Source organism: Macaca thibetana, chromosome 1 (assembly GCF_024542745.1).
Source record: "Macaca thibetana thibetana isolate TM-01 chromosome 1, ASM2454274v1, whole genome shotgun sequence".
NCBI lineage: Eukaryota > Metazoa > Chordata > Mammalia > Primates > Cercopithecidae > Macaca > Macaca thibetana.
This window is the reverse complement of record NC_065578.1, coordinates 44,276,084-44,297,048: the sequence shown is the minus strand read 5'-3', so window position 1 is coordinate 44,297,048 and position 20,965 is coordinate 44,276,084. Positions and strand designations below refer to the sequence as shown.

Below are 20,965 nucleotides of genomic sequence, written 5' to 3'. Positions count from 1 at the left end.
CATAGTAAATATCAGGTTCTAGCGGCCTAATTCCTAGTGTAATGTGCTCTTTGCTATATATTACTCTGCTGGCAATGTCTGGTGGGTATAGGTCTGGAGAGGAGCTGCTTCCCAACCCTACAGCTCTCTTCTTTCGTTCTTTTTTTCTTTTTCTTTTTCTTAAAGAGACAGGATCTCACTCTGTATCCCAGACTGGAGTACAGTGGCACCATCATAGCTGTCTAGCAACCTCAAACTCCTGGACCCAAGCATTCCTCCCACCTCAGTCCTGAAGTAGCTGGGACTACAGGTGTATGCCACCACACCCAGCTTGATTTTTTGTAGATATGGGGTTTTGCTATGTTACTGAGGCTGGTCTTGAACTCCTAGCCTCAAGCGATCCTCCCACCTTGGCCTCCAAAAGTGCTGGCATCTGAGCCACGTTGCCCAGCTTCCTTAGTTTTTAAGTGAAGGCAGTCTTTACCTATAATTAATCTTTACCTATAATTAATTTGAATGTAACTTTTTGACTTTGCTTTAAACAAGTGACAGTAAATATTTTTAAACCTGCAGCTTGTTTTGCTGAGAAAAAGCCTCTCTGGGGTTTAACCAAACCTGGAGGCTATGAAGTTAGTGAGTTTATTTTTATCTTTTTCTTGCTCTGGAAATTAATCTGAATGTTTTCAGTAATGTGTACCTTTCTTTGGATTAGACATAAATGTACCTTTATGTGATAATTTGGCTAGGTTTTATGAGTGTACTTGTAAATTTGGGTCTTATTTTAATTAACCATAACTGTCTGAAACTTGAATTTTGGAAAGTTTTCTCTGCATTTGTTAATTCTGCCAGGTCACAATGGTAGCTCTGAAACTTACATATGTACCTTTTATTACTTGACAAATATTTCTCCAACAGATATAAGATTATTTAAAATTGCTTTCCTGTTCACAGTGTATAGTCCAGTTAAACAGGGAAGTCTCTGAAATTAGTCTCACCTTTGTTCCTGTCTGTGCTATAGCATTTGGCACATCATATTGTTACCATTTACTTATATGTGTAGCTGGGACTACAGGCATGTGCCACCATACCGGCTACTTTTTTAAATTTTGTGTAGAGACAGGGTCTCACTGTGTTGCCCAGGCTGGTCTCCCAACTCCTGGCCTCAAGTAATCCTCTCACCTGAACCTCTTGAGCCGTTGGGATTACATATGTGAGCCACTACACTAAGCATGTCTGTGGGTTTTGAAAAGAACTTTGTTGTGGCACCTTTTAGAGGTAATGACATACAATGGAAAGAAAATTAACATTGGAGTCAGTCAGACCTCCTGGTTCCAAATCTCAGGTCTGTCACATTTGCTAGCGCCTTGGGCAAATTACTTAAACTTTCTGAACCTCAGTTTACATACCTTTAAAATAAGGAAAATAGTACTGATTTTATAAGGTTGCTGTGATAAATTATTAAAAGTACCCAAAACAGTTCTGCTACATAGCAGATGCTTCACAAATATCTTCTTTTTTTGTTAGCATCCCTAGGCCTAGCAGTTCAGTATTTAAGGTCTCCTTAAACTTTTGTTGAATGACTTAATGATTAGATGAATACATATTCTTTTCAAAGAAGAAAAATCATATTTAAAGTAAAGAATAGCCAGGCATGGTGGCTCGTGCCTGTAATCCCAGCACTTTGGGAGGCTGAGTCAGGCGGATTGCTTGAGCCCTGGAGTTCAAAACCAGCCTGGGCAACATGGTAAAACCCCGTCTGCACTAAAAATACAAAAATGAGCCACTGCACCTGGCTTGTTTTTCATTAGCCTTTCCTTTATTTTCCTCTATTTTTGTACTCGAGGCTGAGAGTGGGAGGATCACTTGAGCCCAGGAGACAGAGGCTGAAGTGAGCTGAGATTGCACCACTGCACTCCAGCCTCGGTGACAGTGCTAAAAGATAAAAATAATAATAAAGAACAATTAATATTACAGAATTGATTTGCTATTGATTTTATCTTTTAATTAAGTTAAAAATGGATTCTCCTACATTTCAAAATTACTGTCACTGTGTGCCTAGTGAGTAGAGGTGTAACACTACGTAGTTTCATTGCACCTAGCTGTGCCTTTCATGTCTTAAATTTCTTGCCTTTTATGTATTCCACGTGGAATTTTATGTTTTAAAGAAGAATTATTTTCCTTAGTCTTCTTTGATCTTCCTTCTGTCCTTCCTCTTGGCATTTTGGATTCTCTTTCATTTGTGACATCTACCTTACTCTAGATAATACAGATATTATTTGTAGACTTGTCTTTGCCTACCACCTAGAGCTGAAAATCTACTGCAGGAGTCTTTAAGTTATTTAGGATTCCTTCTTAGTCTTTCTGAGACTATGATGATAGCTATGAACTATCCCCTCCCCCCAGAAAAATGTATACACATACAAGCTAAAGTTTTCATATCAGTATGAGTTCAGGAGGTTCATGAACTCCAGGGTAGGGACTCTTTCTATATTGTGTGTTTCTTCAGAGCAGTAACTGAATTTCATTGACCTCTGTGTCTGTGGCAAAGCCTATCATGTACGTGTGTAGGAGATACCCAGTACATAATTTATGAATTGATGAATTCACATGTAAAGTGAGAATCTTAAGTTTATTACTATAGAATCTCTAAACACAGTTTCTTTTTTGTTTCCTTAGGCTTTCATCTGAGTGGCACAGTAACTGAGCTGGCCACTGCCTCTGAACCAGCAGTGACTTACAAAGTTGCAATCAGTTTTGATCGATGCAAAATCACCTCAGTAACATGTGGCTGTGGGAACAAGGACATATTCTACTGTGCCCATGTGGTAGCGCTCTCACTCTACAGGATCCGTAAACCAGACCAAGTCAAATTGCGTCTTCCTATCTCTGAAACCCTTTTCCAGATGAATAGGGACCAGCTACAAAAGTTTATTCAATATTTAATCACGGCACACCACACTGAAGTTCTTCCTACTGCACAGAAACTGGCAGATGAGATTCTATCCTCCAACTCAGAAATCAACCAAGTGAACGGTAATTGTACAACTTTTTTATTGAAAAAAAAAAAGTCTTATTCATCACCACTGTCACCAAAGCAACCCTCTTACCTCTACTTTGTTGCTTTATTGCATGTTAGGAGATTGGGATATTTCTACAGTTGCAGTTACTTAACTTTAATCATTTCATTCTATCCAAACAACTGTGTTTAACTCTAGGTTTCTTAAAGCAGTCTAACTGTGTATCTCAAAAAGATTTTGGTGAAAAAGAACAGAGAATGATAGTATTATATATTGGTCTAGTTTATGGACTTTGTCAGTGCAGTCCCTGTCCCTAGGAGCCTGAAGTATTCAAACAGTGAAAGAAAGCACAAAATAATTTGTATCATTCAGTGAATTGAGATGGATATGAGAATTCCCTTGATATTTCAGGACCCTACATTAGCATCAGAGTTATCCTAAGGAGCGTGTGTTAGCATTGTGCATATGAACTATATATTGGGGGTGCATTAATGGAGAAAGAGTTTATGTTCACTCATTCATTCAACAAATTTATTAAGTACCATGTGCAGGGAGTAGTGCTGATTGTTGAGGGTCTAAAACAGACATGGTTTTTAAAGTAGCTTATAACCTAGTAGCAACAACAGACAGGTCTGAAACAAATGCTTGTTTTTATAATGAAACCAGATTGTAGAAGCCTAATCATAGAAAACCATTGACAATTTTAAAGAAGGGGCCAGGCACGGTGGCTCACGCCTGTGATCCTAGCACTTTGGGAGGTCAAGGTGGGTGGATCACTTGAGGTCAGGAGTTCAAGACCAGCCTGGCCAACATGGTGAAACTCTGTCTCTACTAAAAATACAAAAATCATCCAGGCATGGTGGTGCATGCCTGTAATCCCAGCTACTTTGGAGGCTGAGGTGGGAGAATTGCTTGAACCTGGGAGGTGGAGGCTGCAGTGAGCCGAGATGATCATGCCACTGCACTCCAGCCTGGATGACAGAGTGAGACTCCATCTCAAAAAAAAAAAAAAAAAAAAAAGGAAAAAGAAAAATTTTAAGAAGAAGAGTTATATAAGCCAGTTTTCATTTTGCTTTTTAGATCCCACTGTGTTCCAAGCATCATGCAAAGCACTTTATTTTTTATTTTTATTTTTTATTATACTTTAAGTTCTAGGGTACATGTGCACAACGTGCAGGTTTGTTACATAGGTATACATGTGCCGTGTTGCTTTGCTGCACCTGTTAACTCATCATTTACATTAGGTATTTCTCCTAATGCTATTCTTCCCCCTGCCCTGCACCCCACGACAGGCCCCAGGGTGTGATGTTCCCCTTCCTGTGTCCAAGTGTTCTCATTGTTCAATTCCCACCTATGAGTGAGAACATGCAGTGTTTGGTTTTCTGTCCACAGAGGACTTTATATATGTTAATTCATTCAGCTTTCAAAACTACTTTGTGGGGTATAATAATTTCTACTTTATGAATAAGGAAGTTATTTATAACCTAGGTTCATTTGACTTAAGAATTTTTTTAGGGCCGGACACGGTGGCTCAAGCCTGTAATCCCAGCACTTTGGGAGGCCGAGACGGGCGGATCACGAGGTCAGGAGATCGAGACCATCCTGGCTAACACAGTGAAACCCTGTCTCTACTAAAAAATACAAAAAACTAGCCAGGCGAGGTGGCGGGCGTCTGTAGTCCCAGCTACTCGGGAGGCTGAGGCAGGAGAATGGCGTAAACCCGGGAGGCGGACCTTGCAGTGAGCTTAGATCCGGCCACTGCACTCCAGCCTGGACGACAGAGCGAGACTCCGTCTCAAAAAAAAAAAAAAAAAAAGAATTTTTTGAATTTCTCTAAAGTTTTTTGAGTTTCCCTAAACTACCTTTCTCTTTTGGACGATAACTGATACGGTTTGGATTTGCGTCCCTGCTGAAATGTCATATCCAGTTGTAATCTCCCACGTTGGAGGAGGGGCCTTGTGGGAGGTGAATAGATCATGGGGGCAGATATCCTTCCCTCTTTCTGTTCTCCTGATAATGAGTGAGTTTTTACAAGATCCGGTTATTGAAAAGTGTGTAAGCACCTGCCCCTTCTCTCTCTTCCTCCTGCTCCAGCCATGTAAGATGTGCCTGCTTCCCCTTTGCCTTCCACCATGATTTTAAGTTTCCTGAGGCCTCCCAAGCCATGCTTCCTGTACAGCCTGCAGAACCATGAGCCAATTAAACCTCTTTTTTAAAAATAAATTACCCATTCTCAGGTATTTTTTTATAGCAGTGCAAGAATGTACCAATACAAAAAATTGGTATTGGAAAGTCAGGCATTGCCATAAAGATACCTGAAAATGTGAAAGCAGCTTTGGAACTGGGTAACAGGCAGAGGTTAGAAAAGTGTGGAGGGCTTAGAAGAAGACAGGAGGATGAAGGAAAGTTTGGAACTTCCTAGACACTTGTTAAATTGTTGTGACCAAAATGCTGATAGTGATATTGACAGTGAAGTCCAGGCTGAGATGGTCTCAGATGAATATGGGGTGCTTTTTGGGAACTGGAGCAAAGATGTTTGAGGCACTGTGCCCCTGCCCTTGGGATCTGTGGAACTTTGAACTTGAGAGTGGTGATTTGGGCAGAAGAAATTTCTGTGCAGCAGAGTTGAAGATATAGCCTGACTGCTTTTAGCAACCTCATCTCATATTCGTGAGCAAAAAAAAAAACAAACAAAAACAAACAAACAAAAAAAAACTAACCTAAAACTAGAAATTATATTTAAAAGGGAAACAGAGTGTAAAAGTTTGGAAAATTTGCAGCCTGGCCATATGGTAGAAAAGAATTCCCCCTTTCAGGGGAGGAATTCAAGCTGGCTGCAGAAATTTGCTTAAGTAAAGACAAGACAATGAGGAAAATGTCTCAAAAGCATTTCAGACACCTTCATGGTAGCCCCTCCCATCACAGGCCCAGAGACCGAGGAGGGAAGAATGGTTTCATAGGCCAGGCCCAAGGCTCCACTACCTTGCTCCTTAGGACACTGCTCCCTGCATCCCAGCCACTCCAGCTCCAGCTGTGGCTAAAAGGGCCCCAGATAGGTCTTAGGCCACTGCTCCAGAGGGTGCAAGCCATAAGCCTTGGCGGCGTCCACATGGTGTTAAGCACAGAGGCCAAGAGTTGAGGCTTGAGAGCCTTTGCCTAGATTTCAGAGGATATATGAAAATGCCTGGATGTCTAGGCACAAGTCTGCTGCAGGGGCAAAGCCTTCATGGAGAGCCTCTACTAGGGCAGTGTGGAGGGGAAATGTGGGTTGGAGCCCCCACACAGATTCCCCACTGGAGCACTGCCTAGTGGAGCTGTGAGAAGGGGGCTGCTGTCCTCCAGATCCCAGGATGGTATATCCACCAATAGCTTATACTGTGCACTTGAAAAAGCCACAGGCACTCAATACTAGCCCTTGAAAGCAGCCATGGGAGCCGAGCTCTCAGTGGGTGGAGCTGCTCAAGGACTTAGGTGCCTACCCATTGCATCACTGTGACTTGGATGTGAGACTTGGAGTCAAAAGGGATTATTTTGGAGCTTTAAGGTTTAGTGACTGCCCTGCTGGGTTTTGGACTTGCCTGGGGCCTGTAACCCCTCTCTTTTGGCTGATTTCTCCCTTTTGAAATGGCAGGTGTATTTACCCAATGCTTATATTTCCATTGTATCTTGGAAGTAACTAACTTGTTTTTGATTTTACAGGCTCATAGGTGGAAGGGACTTGCCTTGTCTCAGATGAGATTTTGGACGGTGGACTTTTGAGTTAATGCTGAAATGAGTTAAGACTTGGGGGACTGTTGAGAAGGGATGATTGTATTTTGCATTGTAAGAAGGATATGAGATTTAGAAGGGGCCAGGGGCAGAATGATATGGTTTGGATTTTTGTCCCTACCCAAATCTCATATTGAATTTGTAATCCCCACTGTTGGAGAAGGGGCATGATGGGAGGTGATTGGATCATGGAGGTGGATTTACCCCTTGCTGTTCTCATGATAGTGAGTGAGTTCTCATGAGATCTGGTTATTTAAAAGTGTGTAGGCCGGGCGCAGAGGCTCACACCTGTAATCCCAGCACTTTGGGAAGCCAAGGTGGGTGGATTGCTTGCACACCAGAGTTTGAGATCAGCCCAGGAAACATGGAAAAACCCTGTCTCCACAAAAAATTCAAAAATTAGCTGGGCATTGTGGTGCGTACGTGTAGTCCCAGCTACTTGGGAGGCTGAGGTAGGAGGATGGCTTGAGCCCAGGAGGCAGAGATTGCAGTGAACCAAAATTGCACCACTGCACTCCAGCCTGGTGATAGAACCAGACTTTGTCTCAAAATAATAAATAAATATAAATAAAAGTGTTTAGCACCTCCCACTTCTCTCTCTTCCTTCTGCACCAGCCATGTAAGACATGCCTGCTTCCCCTTTGTCTTGTAAGTTTCCTGAGGCCTCCCCAGACATGCTTCCTGTACATCCTGTGGAACTGTGATCCAATTAAACTTTTCTTTATAAATTACCCAGTTTCAGTTATTTCTTTATAGCAGTGCAAGAACGGACTAATACAATAACTTAACTACTAGTGTGGAAGAGGCAATGAGACTGGGTGGGTGGCCTGTATAATAAAGTAGTCCACATGCCAAAGGACCTGCCTTTCCCAGTTGTTCAACAGAGCCAATCAAGTCCTACAAACAACCTCAGAAAGAACAGTCAGAGCTGGGCATGGTGGCTCAACGCCTGTAATCCCAACACTTTGGGAGGTCAAGGCAACAGGATTGCCGGAGTCCAGGAGAACAGCCTGAACAACATAGTGAGACCTCATCTCTACAAAAAATAAAAAAATTAGCCATGCATGGTGGTGTGTGCTTTTGGTCCCAGCTACTTGGGAAGCTGATGCAGGAGAATTGCTTGAGCCCAGGATGTCGAGGCTGCAATGAACAGTGTCATGCTACTGTCCTCAGCACGGACAACAGAGTAAGACCCTGTCTCAAAAAAAAAAAAAAAAAAAAAAATTTAAAAGGAATAAAGAAAGAACAGTCAGACAGGCTTTCAGGAGCTCTTGCTAACTAGCAAAAATGTTATGTGCTTTACACTCAAAGTTGCAGTGTTTATATAATAACTGAGCTCTCTCTATTTGAGTGATACTGTCAAAGAGTAGCTCTCTATATCTCTTCCTATCCCACACAGAGAGGCTGTTCTACTTCTCTGACCTCCTTTTTGAGACCTGAGTTCTGCCCCCATCCCCCAGGCCTGTAGCACCAGAGGGAAGAATAGCTCTGTACCCTGACAGCTGGGCTATGGCCTGCTTTTGTGCCTCATTCCCACTATCTTTTCCCCCAGAATTATTTCCAAGCTCTCTGGCCTCTTCTTGAACTGGCTGCCTTGGTTCAGGACCAGTATTGGCCTTTTTCACCACAACTGTCACCAAAACAACCCTCTTCCCTCATTACTACTGTGCTGAAGAAACCTATATTCCTCATTACGCTTCCCATTCCCATATCTTAATTTTTGTCTGAAATTAGGCTGCAGTTGCCACAATCAACTCGAGATGTGATTCTCAACCTTCCCCAGGAACTACTACTTCTGTATACATGTTTATCCCATACTTATATTAGCTTTCTACGACAGGTTCCATAGTATTCTACAGGCCCTTTCTTGATCTATTTCTTAACCAGTACTGGTATAAGCAATGATACACAAAGGAGATATCATAGAGGTAAAATGGACTAGACTGAAAACCCAAGTGTATTGGATGAGTGAGGAGTGAAGAAGACGACGTAAAACTGAATTCCAAAATGTCTAGCTAGAATGGCATTGATGGTTTTGATAATGATGTTGCCATTCATTAGGGAACAAAAGAGGATAAATGAATTTAGGAGGAAGATAAATTTAAGTTTGAGATACTTCTAGGACATTTAGATAAAGAATTCTGATAAACAGTTAAATATATGGACCTGGAACTGAGGGAGAAAGTCAGAATTTTTGGAATCAAAAATTTTAGATAAAAATGATGTTTGAAATCGTATTTCTGTTCCCTGCTAAATCTTTAAACACTTAGAACATTTTCCTTCTCCTTTCTTTTTAACCCCATTCCTCACCAAAACAAACCTAAAACAGCAGGAATAAAATTCCTAAAACTGCTAGCTGCCTGCTTTGAATTTTAAGAACAGATCCAAGCTTTGCTCTGCTCCCCACTTCCCTGAGACCACTTCTTGTATTAGTCCCTATATGTGTTTGTAGCTAGACATTGCCTTATCTTTTTGGGATTGGTTACTCAGATTTGACTATCCTTCCAGCTCTGCCTCTAGCACTACTCTATGCCCTATTTGTGATTTGCTCTGGTAACTCCATACCCCAAGATTCTCTGGAATACAGCATCCTGGCCAGGACTTCAGTTTCTCTTATCCAAAAAGAAAGATTGAGGAAGGAGGCAGAACAAGATGGCAGAATAGAAGGCTACACCATTTGTTCCCTACTTCCTCACATGAGGACACCAATCTAAGAACCATCTACACACAAAAGCAGTACCCACATAAGAACCAAAAATCAGGTGAGCACTCATAATACCTGGTTTTAACTTCATATTGCTAAAAGAGGCACTGAGGAAGTAGGAAAAAGTCTTGACTCACCAGTCCACACCTCCCCAGTCGCCCTGCAGTCATAGCATGGTGTGGAAAGCATTTTGGTGCATTGGGAAAACATAAATTGCAGCATTTCTGAGGCATTAAACTCAGTGCTGCCCTATTATAACAGAAAACAAAACCAGACCAAACTCAGCTGACACCTCCCCATAGAGGGAGCATTTAAATTGGCCCTAGCCAAAGAGGAATTACCAGTCCCAGCAGTCCAAACTTGAGTTCCAGCAAGCCTCACATCTGTGGGCTAAAGTGCTCTGGGGCCTTAAATAAACTCGAAAGGCAGTCTAGGCTGCAAGGACTGCATCTCCTAGGCAAGTCCCAATGCTGAACTGGGCCCAGAGACAGTGGACTGTGGGGAGACATGTGACCTACTGAGACACCAGCTAGGGTAGCTGAGGGAGTGATGGCATCACCCTTCCCTTAACCCCAGGCAGTTCAGTTTACAACTCCAAAAGAGGTCCCATCCCTTTGCTTGAGGAGAGGAGAGGGAAGAGTGGGGATGAGTTTGTCTTGTATCTTGGATACCAGCTCACCCACACCAGGATAGGGCACCAGTCAGAGTCGTGAAGCCCCCTTTCCAGGCCCTAGCTCCCTGTACTACATTTCTTGACACACCTTGGGCCAGAAAGGAACCTGCTGCCTTTGAAGGGAAGGAACTAGTCCTGACAGGATTCATTGCCTGCTAACTGAAGAGCCCTGGGGGCCCTGAATAACCAGCAGTGATACCCATGTACTACATTGAGAACCTTGGGTGAGACTCTGAAACTTGCTGGCTTAAGGTGAGTCTCAGGACATTCCCAGCTATGGTGGCTATGGGACAAGATGCCTTCCACTTGAGAAAAGTGGAAGTAAAAACAAAGGGGACTTTGTCTTGCACCTTAGGTACCAGCTCAGCCACAGGGTCTAGAGCACCAAGTGGCCTCTTGGGGTCCTCAATTCCAGGACTTGGCTCTTGGATGGCTTTTCTAGACCTGCCCAGGGCCATTGGAGAGTGCACTGCCCTGAAGGGTGAGTCCCAAGCCAGGCAGCATTCACCACAAGCTGACTGGAGAGGCCTTGGGCCTTAAGTGGTAGTCTAGCAGTACTCCTCATGGGCCTGTGGTAGTGGCGACCATGGGAGGCTCCTCTGCCTTTGGAAAGGGGCAGGAAGAGTGGGAAGTGTCACGTGTGTCCGTGTGAAGAGACCACCAAACAGACTGTGTGAGCAAAAAGGCTTTTTATTTTACTTGGGTGCAGGTGGGCTGAGTCCAAAAAGAGAGTCAATGAAGAGAGATAGGGGTGGGGAGGTTTTATAAGATTTGGGTAGGTAGTGGAAAATTACAATCAAAGGGGGTTGTTCCCTGGCTGGCAGGGGTGGGGGTCACAATGTGCTCAGTGGGGGAGCTTTTGAGCCACGATTGGCCAAGAGAAGGAATTTCACATGGTAATGTCATCAGTAAAGGCAGGGACCAGCCATTTTCACTTCTTTTGTGGTGGAATGTCATCAGTTAAGGCAGGAACTGGCCATTTTCAATTCTTTTGTGATTCTTCACTTGCTTCGGGCCATCCGAACATACCTGCAGGTCACAGGGAATACGATGGCTTAGCTTGGGCTCAGAGGCCTGACATTCCTGCCTTCTTATATTAATAAGAAAAATAACATAAAATAGTATTGAAGTGTTGGAGCAGCAAAAATTTTTTGGGGGGTGGCATGGAGAGATAATGGGTGATGTTTCTCAGGGCTGCTTTGAGCGAGATTAGGGGTGGCGTGGGAACCTAGAGTGGGAGAGGTGAAGTTGAAGGAGGATTTTGTGGTAAGGGGTGATATTGTGGGGTTGTTAGAAGGAGCATTTGTTGTATAGAATGATTGGTGATGTCCTGGATACAGTTTTGGATGAATTGAGAAACTAAACGGAGATACACAGTCTGAATAAAAGAAGGAGAAAATAGGTATTAAAGGACTAAGAATTGGGAGGACCCAGGACATCCAATTAGAGAGTGCCCAAGGGGGTTCAGCGTAATTACTTGCTTGGTTGGCGAGTTTTTGGGCTCTATCCTTGAGTTTTTTTTATGTTGTCATATACCAGGCCAGACTGAGTTAGGTAAAAACAACACTCTTCATTTAAAAATATACAGAGTCCTCCTTTTTCAGCAGTGAGTAAGTCAAGGCCTTGGCGGTTTTGGAGGACAACCGCAGCTAAAGAGTCAACGTGGGTCTGGAGGACTGATAACGTTTGTGATATGTCTGTGATGCTAGCAGAGAAGTCATTACAGAGGCTACGGAAGGTCGTGACAGAGGTTGAAATGCCTGCTATTCTAGTACTGAGAGCAATAGTGGAGGCAGAAAGTCCTAAACCAACAAGCAAGGGAATTAGTGGAATAACTCTTTTTTGTCCTGTTGGTGTCATGAGGGGAACAGGGAGCTCTTCAGTCCCATTTGCAAAAAGAATTTTGAGAGTAAGGAAAACTAGTGTGCATGTGCCTGTCCAATTAGCAAGTAGACACACATAGGTGGAGGATCCACAGAGGAAGAAGAAACCTTGTACAAGGCAAAACCAGAGATGCAAAGTAAAAAGGTGAGAAGGAGTGCTGAAAGGGGTGTCATGTACCCAGACTCCTAGGGATCCAGCTAGGGCGGCAACCATCAGAGGTTGTCATGGGGACTGATGGGGTAACTGTGTAGAGGGGGAGGTTCTATTTTCATGATGTATGAGAAAACGTTGAGTGTCTACGAGCAACCTTTCACTGTTATTTACGGGGCTGGGTATAAGTAAACAAGAAGAGGGCCTGGGAGGAGAGTCTGACGAGCGAGGGGAAGGTAGCCAAGGATGGAGTGAAATACAGAGTAAGTATCTTCCTGAGCAATAATTACTGCTAATGTTTTTAAGTTTGCCAGTACTGATAGAGGGCTTATCTGTAATGCGGAGCTGGAAGGCTCCAGTTGTTTCAGTGATATATGTAGTTGGGCTTTGGAGATGAAGAGTGAAGGAACATCGAGAAGGTGAAAGGTTACCCAGGGGAATTCCAGTGGGTCTTTGCCGAGAGATGCATAAAGGAGTGGCCACAGGAATAGTAGTTTGTGTTGTGAGGGGTCCAAATATGGGGGGAGTAGAGTTGATATAAGGAGGAAGGTTTGTTAAGTAAGTGCGGAGGAGGGCCGCAGCTTGCTGATGTGAAATGTCTGGGGAGGTCTTGCTGAACCTGCCTAGAAAGTAAATGAGTTCTTCAGGAGGGTAAAGATGAGGGCTGTTAAAGGAAGCTTGGAGGTGTAGGGAGACAGGAGATGTTGCCCAGTCTGTATGTAAGGCGGGGACAGCTGTGTAGGCGCTGGAAGAAAGGGAAATGCAAAGCCAACAATTGTTCGCTAAGGAGTGATTAGAAATGGCTAGGAGAGAGTGGGTAAGATTGATAGTGTGTTAGAGATAGCTGGGGAGAGGTAGAGGGTGGCATAAGAGTGGGAATGAGAACACAAGTGAATATAAAAGTAAAGAATAGAACTTCATCAGGGTGAAAGTATTGGAGGGTCCCCTGCCAGCAAAGATCATCTATCCACTCTAAGAGGGAGTTAAGAGTGGCAGTTTAGGGATAGCACCAAGAGATATCAGCTATGATGGCTTGAAGAAACTGTAAACCGGCAGTGTAAACAAGAGTAAGGCATTTATGAGTAGTTGAGAATGGTGAATAGGAGTGTGACTAGACAGAAGATAGTAGGGATGACTAGTTTTTGGGGCTCAGTCCAAGTAGTGGGGGTCACTTCGTAAAGCCCTGTTGCAAAAAGTAGGGTAAGGATGAACAGACCTAATAGAATGAAGGGATGTATTAGGCTCATAAGGGTTATTACTGTTCTTCAGAAATGCGAGTGAGTTTAAGGGAAGTAGGGGAGAATACTTGCAACTTCCAGGAGGAAGAGGAGAGATTAGGCTGGCTGTCCGACGGACACAGCTTTATCCTGGAATGGTGAACCCAGTGGGGAGGATCCTGCAGGCACATGGCAGTTGGGGTACTATAGATGACTAAGTAGGGTCTGATCCATCAAGGTTGTAGAGTTTGAGGGGTCAGATTCTTAACAAGAACTGATCGTCCAGCTAGGGTGTCTTCATATGGCTGAGAATCTGGAGTAGGCAAGAAAAGATTAGTAGCCTGGTGAATTTCCTGTCTAGCCTTCAGGAGGACTGAAAGATAGTCGCCTGGAGGGCTGGTGTCTGGGATGAGGTTGGGACCGAGCAAGAAAGTGCGTCCATATAAAAGTTCAAATGGATTGTACCCTGTAGCATCTCAAGGATGGGTTCTAATTCTAAGAAGGACAAGAGGCAAAAGTACTGTCCAGTCCTTTTTAAGTTGGAGGCTGAGCTTGGTGAGGTGTGTCTTTAAAATTAAGACTATTAATCCGTTCTACCTTTCCTGAAGATTGAGGATGGTAAGTGATACGAAGGTTCCACTGAATACCAAGAGCCTGAGAAACTGCTTGGGTGATTTGACTAGTAAAGGCCTGTCCATTATCAGACCATATAGAGGTGGGAAGGCCAAACTGAGGAATTATGTCTGACAGAAGGGAAGAAATGACTGTGGTGGCCTTCTCAGACCCTGTGGGAAAGGTCTCTACCCATCCAGTGAAAGTGTCTACCCAGACCAAGAGGTATTTTAGTTTTCTGACTCGGGATATGTGAGTAAAGTCAATTTGCCAGTCCTGGGCAGGGGCAAATCCCCGAACTTGATGTGTAGGAAAGGGAGGGGGCCTGAGGGGTAGTAGAATAGCAGATGGAACACTGAGAAGTGATTTCCTTGAGGATAGATTTCCACGATGGGAAGGAAATGAGAGGTTCTAAGAGATGGGCTAGCGGCTTGTAACCTACATGGAAGAGGTTATGAAATGACGACAGAATAGAATGGGCCTGTGAGGCTGGAAGGAAATATTTTCCTTGGTCCAAGAACCATTTGCTTGTGTGGGAAGAGATTGATAAGTGGTAGTTTCAGCAGGGGAGTAGGTGGGAGTGACCGATGAGAAGGAGAAAAACTGGCCATGAGGTTCAGAAGTTGGAATGCTAGCTGCTTCTTTAGCCACCTTATCAGCATAAACGTTGCCTAGAGCAATGGGATCTGATGCCTTTTGATGGCTCTTGCAGTCAATGACTCCAGCTTCCTTTGGAAGTAAAGCGGCCTTGAGAAGAGTTTTTGTTAAAGAAGCATTAATGATAGAGGACCCTTGTGTAGTGAGGAAACCTCTTTCTGCCCATATAACAGCATGATTGTGCAGGATATGGAAGGCATATTTAGAGTCAGTGTAAATATTGACACGTAGTGCCTTTGCAAGAGTGAGGGCCCGAGTTAAGGCAATGAGTTGGGCTTGCTGAGAGGTAGTGGAGGCGGGCAGAGTGGTGGCCTCAAAGACAGATGTGGAAGATACTATAGCATAGCCTGCCTTTGCTGATGAGTGGTGATTAGGTGTGGTGGAACTACCATCAATAAACCAAATGTGATCAGGGTGAGGAATAGTTAAGAAGGAAATATGGGGAAATAGGGTGAATGTCAGGTCGATCACAGAGAGATACAGTCATGGGAGTCAGGTGTGGTATCTGGAATAATGTGGGAGGCTGGATTGAAGTCTGGGCCAGGAACAATGGTAAGTGTGGGAGACTCAACAAAGAGTGAGTATAGCTGAAGGAGCCGGGGAGCAGAAAGTATATGCATCAGGTGTGAGGAAGAAAATCGATTTTGGAAGTTATGAGAGCTGTAGAGAGTGAGTTGAGCACAGTTTGTGATTTTTGAGGGCCTCTAGAAGTATTAGGGTGGTGGCAGCTGCTGCACAGAGACACGATGGCCAGCCTAAAACAGTAAAGTCAAGTTGTTTGGACAAAAAGGCTACAGGGCGCGGTCCCGGTCCTCGTGTAAGAATTCTGACTGCACAGCCCTGCACTTCGGCTGTGTGTAATGAAAAGGGTTGGGATGAGTCAGGGAGAGCTAGCATGGTGGCAGTCTCTAAAGCTGTCTTCAAGGAATAGAAAGAGGAGTGGGGAAAGGATTTAGGATCTATGGGGTCAGCTAGGTTTTCTTTTGTGAGTTTATATAATGGTTTTGTTAGGATGGCAAAACCAAGTGTCCAGAGGTGAAAGTATCCAACCATGCTGATGAAGGAAAGGAGTTGTTGTTTTGTAGAAGGTGTTGGGATTTGAGAGATCAGTCGGACACGATCATCAGAGAGAGCATGTGTGTTTTTACGAAGAATTATGCCGAGGTAGGTAACAGATGGAGAAGAAATTTGAGCTTTGGAGGGGGATACCCAATATCCTTTGGAGAATAAATGTTGAAGGAGCAGGAGGGTGTCTTGTTGAGAAGATTCAAAGGAGGGGCTACAAAGTAGAAGGTCATCAATATATTGAATAAGGTGAGAAGCAGAGGGGTGGAAAGAAAGGAAATCATGAGAAAGAGCTTGGCTGAAGTAATGAGGGCTATCCCTGAAACCTTGAGGCATCACATCCCAGGTAAGCTGCTGGGACTGATGGGTGTCAGGGTCAGTCCAGGTAAAAGCAAAGAGAGGCTGGGAAGAGGGGTGCAGGGGAATAGTGAAAAAAAGCATCTTTAAGAACAAAATGGAATAGTGAGTTGTAGAGGAAGGTATTGAGGACAAAAGAGTGTACGGGTTGGGCACTATAGGGTGGATAGGCAAAACAATTTGGTTGATAAGGTGCAGATCCCGAACTAACCTGTAAGACTTATCCGATTTTTGGACAGGTAAAATGGGGGAATTGTAAGGAGAGTTTATAGGTTTTAGAAGCCCATGCTGTAGCAGGCGAGTGATAACAGTCTTTAATCCTTTTAAAGCCTGCTTCAGGATAGGATATTGGCGTTGAGTGGGGTAAGGGTGATTAGGTTTTAATGGGATAGTAATGAGCATGTGATCAGTTGCCAGGGAGGGAGTAGAGGTGTCCCATACTGGTGGGTTAAGGTGGGGGTATACGAGAGGAAGATGCAAAGGAGGCTTTGGGTTAGGAAAAAGGGCAGCAGTGAGATGTGGCTGTAGTCCAGGAATAGTCAGGGAAGCAGATAATTTGGTTAAAATGTCTCGGCCTAATAAGGGAACTGGGCAGGTGGGGATAACTCAAAAAGAGTGCAAAAAGAATGTCCAAATTGGCACCAGGGTGGGGGAGTTTTAAGGGGTTTTGAAGCTTGGCCGTCAATACCCACAACAGTTACAGGGGCAAGGGAAACAGGCCCTTGAAAAGAAGGTAATGTGGAGTGGCTAGCCCCTGTATCGATTAAATGGGGGACGGACTTACCCTCTCCACTGTAAGAGTTACCCGAAGCTCAGCATCCATGATGGTCCAGGGGGCTTCCGAGGCGAGCAGGCAGCGTCAGTCTTCAGCTGCTAAGCTGAGGTGATCTGGGAAGGAGTTGGCCAAGGAACATTGGGTTTGGGCTCCAGGGGCTTTAGGAGCAGCGGCGGTGTGAGTCAGACAGTCCGACCTCCAGTGGAGGCCCGTACAGACAGGGCATGGCTTAGGAGGAATCCTGGGCTGCGGGTATTCCAAGGCCCAGTGGCCAGGCTTTTAGCATTTGAAGCAAGGTCCACGAGGAGGTTTTGAAGGAGCCCCTAGGAGCCGTGGCTTGGGTGTTCTGAAGTTTTTGTATGCTGGAGATGTGGTTGTGGGTCATCTTACATTGGAGGCAAGTAGCTGTGACTCATAGATGCGTTGTTGTTTGTCTGCCTCTTCACTATTATAAGTGTACACCTTGAAGGCGAGGTTAGTTAAGTCCTGTTGTAGGGTTTGAGGGCCGGAATCCAACTTCTGGAGTTTTTTCCTAATGTCAGGAGCGGATTGGGTGATAAAATGCATATTAAGAATAAGGCGGCCTCTGGCCCCTCTGGGTCTAGGGCGGTAAAGCATCTAAGGGTTGCTGCTAAGCGGGCCATGAACTGGCCTGGGTTTTCTTCTTTTCCTTGGGTAGTTTCTTTAAGCTTGTCATAATTAACAGCTTTGTAAGCTGCCTTTTTAAGCCCTTCAAAGCTAGGCAGGAAATCATGTAATCTCACCTAACTATACCCAGGGAATCTACCTGATAGTTCCATTGGGGATCCTCTCGGGGAACTGCTCTAATGCCTTCCTGGAGCTCTGGCTCATGGAGCTGGCGGTTGTCAGCATGAGATTGGGCTAGAGAAAAAACTCTTGCTGGTTCATCTAGGGGGAGGTTTGAAGTTAGGATAACGTTTAAGTCACTCCAGGTTAAATTGTAGGACAGAGTTAGATATCTGAATTCCTGTATATATTTAGTGGGGTCTGATGAGAAAGAGCCTGAACCCTGACTGATCTGAGAGAGGTCTGATAGGGAAAAAGGCACATGTATCCTGACTGTGCCTTCAGCTCCAGCCACCTCTCTAAGAGGAAATTATTGGGCAGGTAGGAAAGAGCTAGTCACGGAACCAAACTGTAAACTGGACCAGGTGTGAGGAGGGGAGGTGATAGAAGGATTATAGAGTAGAGAAGCGGAGACTGAGGAAAAATTGGGACCTGGTTCGGCCTGGCGACGAACAGCCTGGGGAGGAGGGGAGAAATCAGATGGGTCTGTAGAAAAGGAAGATTGGAAAGACTCAGTTACGCTTGGGGTTGGGACTGAAGGGACAGACGGGAGGGAAAGGAGGATTTGAGAGGAATTGCATTGAGAACAGAGACTAGGGAGGGGACGAAGTATGAAAAATGCCCGGATGTAAGGCACCTTAGACCGTTTGCCCATTTTTCAACAAAAATTATCAAGGTCTTGTAGGATGGAGAAATCAAAAGTGCCGTTTTCTGGCCATTTAGAGTCATTATCAAGTTTGTATTGGTGCCAGGCGGTGTTGCAGAAGAAAATAAGGTGTTTAGGTTTTAGGTCAGGTGTGAGTTGAAGAGGTTTTAGGTTTTTAAGAACACAGGCTAAGGGAGAAGAAGGGGGAATGGAGGGTGGAAGGTTGCCCATAGTGAAGGAGGTAAGTTTAAAGAGAAAGGTGGAGACACGGAGAAGGGGGTGGGTGAGCAGCCCAGGGCTGCAATGTGGGTGACCAGCCAAAGCAGGTGTCCCTGCAGTTGACTTGCCACCAAGGGAATGTGGGTGAATGACCAAGGCAGGCATCCCTGCGGTGGTCAGACACCAAGGGAAGGCTGTCTTCCTGAGTCCGTGACTGGCACCGGAGTTTTAGGTCCACAGATAAAATGTGTCTCCTTTGTCTCTACTAGAGAGGGAAAAGAACTGGAATTGGAAGGATGGGGAGATTGAAGGGTAGCAAGAAAGGGAGATTGAAGGGTAGCAAAAGAGGCTGGAGAAGAGAGTGAAAAGACTGCTTACCTGATTTGAAATTGGTGAGATATTGGCTAGGTGCGGTGGCTCACGCCTGTAATCCCAGCACTTTGGGAGGCCAAGGCAGGCAGATCATGAGCAAGAGATCGAGACCATCCTGGCCAACATGGTGAAACCCCGTCTCTACTAAAAATACAAAAAAATTAGCCTGGCGTGGTGGCAGGTGCCTGTAATCCCAGCTACTTGGGAGGCTGAGATAGGAGAATCGCTTGAACCTGGGAGGTGGAGCTTGCAGTGAGCTGAGGTCGTGCCATTGCACTCCAGCCTGGGCAAAAAGAGCGAAACTCCATCCCCGCCTCCGCCCCCCAAAAAAGAAAAAGAAATTGGTGAGATGTTCCTTGGGCTAGTTGGTCTGAGGACCCAAGGTTGTAGGTGGATCTCCTCACGGAGTGAGGGCGAGGACAGGGGACTGGTCTCCCAAAGGAGTCTTCTTGTCCTGGATCTTCAGCACCAATTGTCACATGCGTCCGTGTGAAGAGACCACCAAACAGGCTTTGTGTGAGCAACAAGGCTGCTTATTTCACCTGGGTGCAGGCAGGCTGAGTCCGAAAAGAGAGTCAGCGAAGGGAGAGAGGGGTGGGGCCATTTGATAAGATTTGGGTAGGTAGTGGAAAATTACAATTAAAGGGGATTGTTCTCTGGCTGACAGGGGTGGGGGTCACCAGGTGCTCAGTTGGGGAGCTTTTGAGCCAGGATGAGCCAAGAGAAGGAATTTCACAAGGTAATATCATCAGTTAAGGCAGGGACCAGCCATTTTCACTTCTTTTGTGGTGGAATGTCATCAGTTAAGGCAGGAACTGGCCATTTTCACTTCTTTTGCGATTCTTCACTTGCTTTGGGCCATCTGGACTTACATACATGCAGGTCACAGGGGATACGATGGCTTAGCTTGGGCTCAGAGGCCTGACAGGAAGGACTATGTTTTGTGGTTTGAGTGCCAGTTCAGCCACAGTACAATGGAACAGCAGGTGAACATCTAAGGTTTTTTTACTCTGGTCCCTGGCTCCGGGATGGCACCTCTGGACACACCCAGAGTCTGGAGGAACCCACCATCCTGAAGAGAAGGACACAGGCCAGGCTGGCTTTGCCACCTGCTGATTGTGGAGCCTCAGGGCCTTGAGTGAACACAGATAATAGCCAGGGAGTGGTTACAGCAAACCTTAGGTGAGACCTAATTTGGTGCTGGCTTCAGATTTGACCAAGCACAGTCCTAGTGGTGGTGACCACAAGGGTACTTATGTCACACCACTTCCAGGTAGCTCAGAACAGAGAAAGATCCCATTTGTTTGGAAGAAACTAAGGGAAGAGAACAAGAGTCTTTGCCTGGTTTCCCAGAGAATTCTTCTGGATCTTGTTCTAGACCACCAAGGAGGTACCTCTATGGGTCTGCAAGAACCACAGCATTACTGGGGTTGGGGTGACCACTAAAGCAGATACAGCTTAGATCACAATACCCAAGTCCTTTCACATATCTGGAAAGCCTTCCCAAGAAGAACAGGTACAAACAAGCCCAGGCTGAGAAGACTACACCAAATACCTAACTCTTCAATGCCTGGACACTGACAAACATCTACAAGCATCAACATCATCCAGGAAAACATGACCTCATCAAATGAACTAAAGGTACCAGAAACCAATCCTGGAGAAACAGAGATGTGTAACCTTTCAGAAAGAATTCAAAATAGCTGTTTTGAGGAAACTCAAAGAAATTCAAGATAACACAAAGAAGGAATTTAGACTTCTATCAGATAAATTTAACAAAGAGATTGAAATAATTCAAAAGAAGCAGAAATTCTGGAGCTGAAAAATGCAATTAGCATACAGAAGAATGCATCAGAGTCTTTTAATAGCAGAATTCATCAAGCAGAAGAAGGAATTAGTGAGCTTGAAGACAGGCTATTTGAAAATTCACAGTCTGAGGAGATAAAAGAAAAAAAGAATAAAATGAGTGATACATACCTGCAAGATCCGGAATATAGCTTCAAGGGGCAAATCTAAGAGTTATTGGCCTTAAAGAGGACATAGAGAAAGAGATTGGGGATAGA

At 44.7% G+C, this 20,965-nt stretch overlaps 2 protein-coding genes across 3 annotated transcripts in view; both read left to right on the top strand.

Annotated features, from left to right (window-relative positions):
* EIF2B3 (eukaryotic translation initiation factor 2B subunit gamma) overlaps positions 1–20,965 on the top strand; it is a 349,397-nt gene that overhangs the window by 97,911 nt on the left and 230,521 nt on the right. The window lies entirely within an intron of this gene.
* ZSWIM5 (zinc finger SWIM-type containing 5) overlaps positions 1–20,965 on the top strand; it is a 192,937-nt gene that overhangs the window by 116,050 nt on the left and 55,922 nt on the right. For both annotated transcript variants that reach the window (XM_050797641.1, XM_050797650.1), the window contains exon 2: positions 2,656–3,012. In XM_050797641.1, the coding sequence (XP_050653598.1) occupies positions 2,656–3,012 (357 nt within the window). The remainder of the gene's footprint in view (positions 1–2,655; positions 3,013–20,965) is intronic.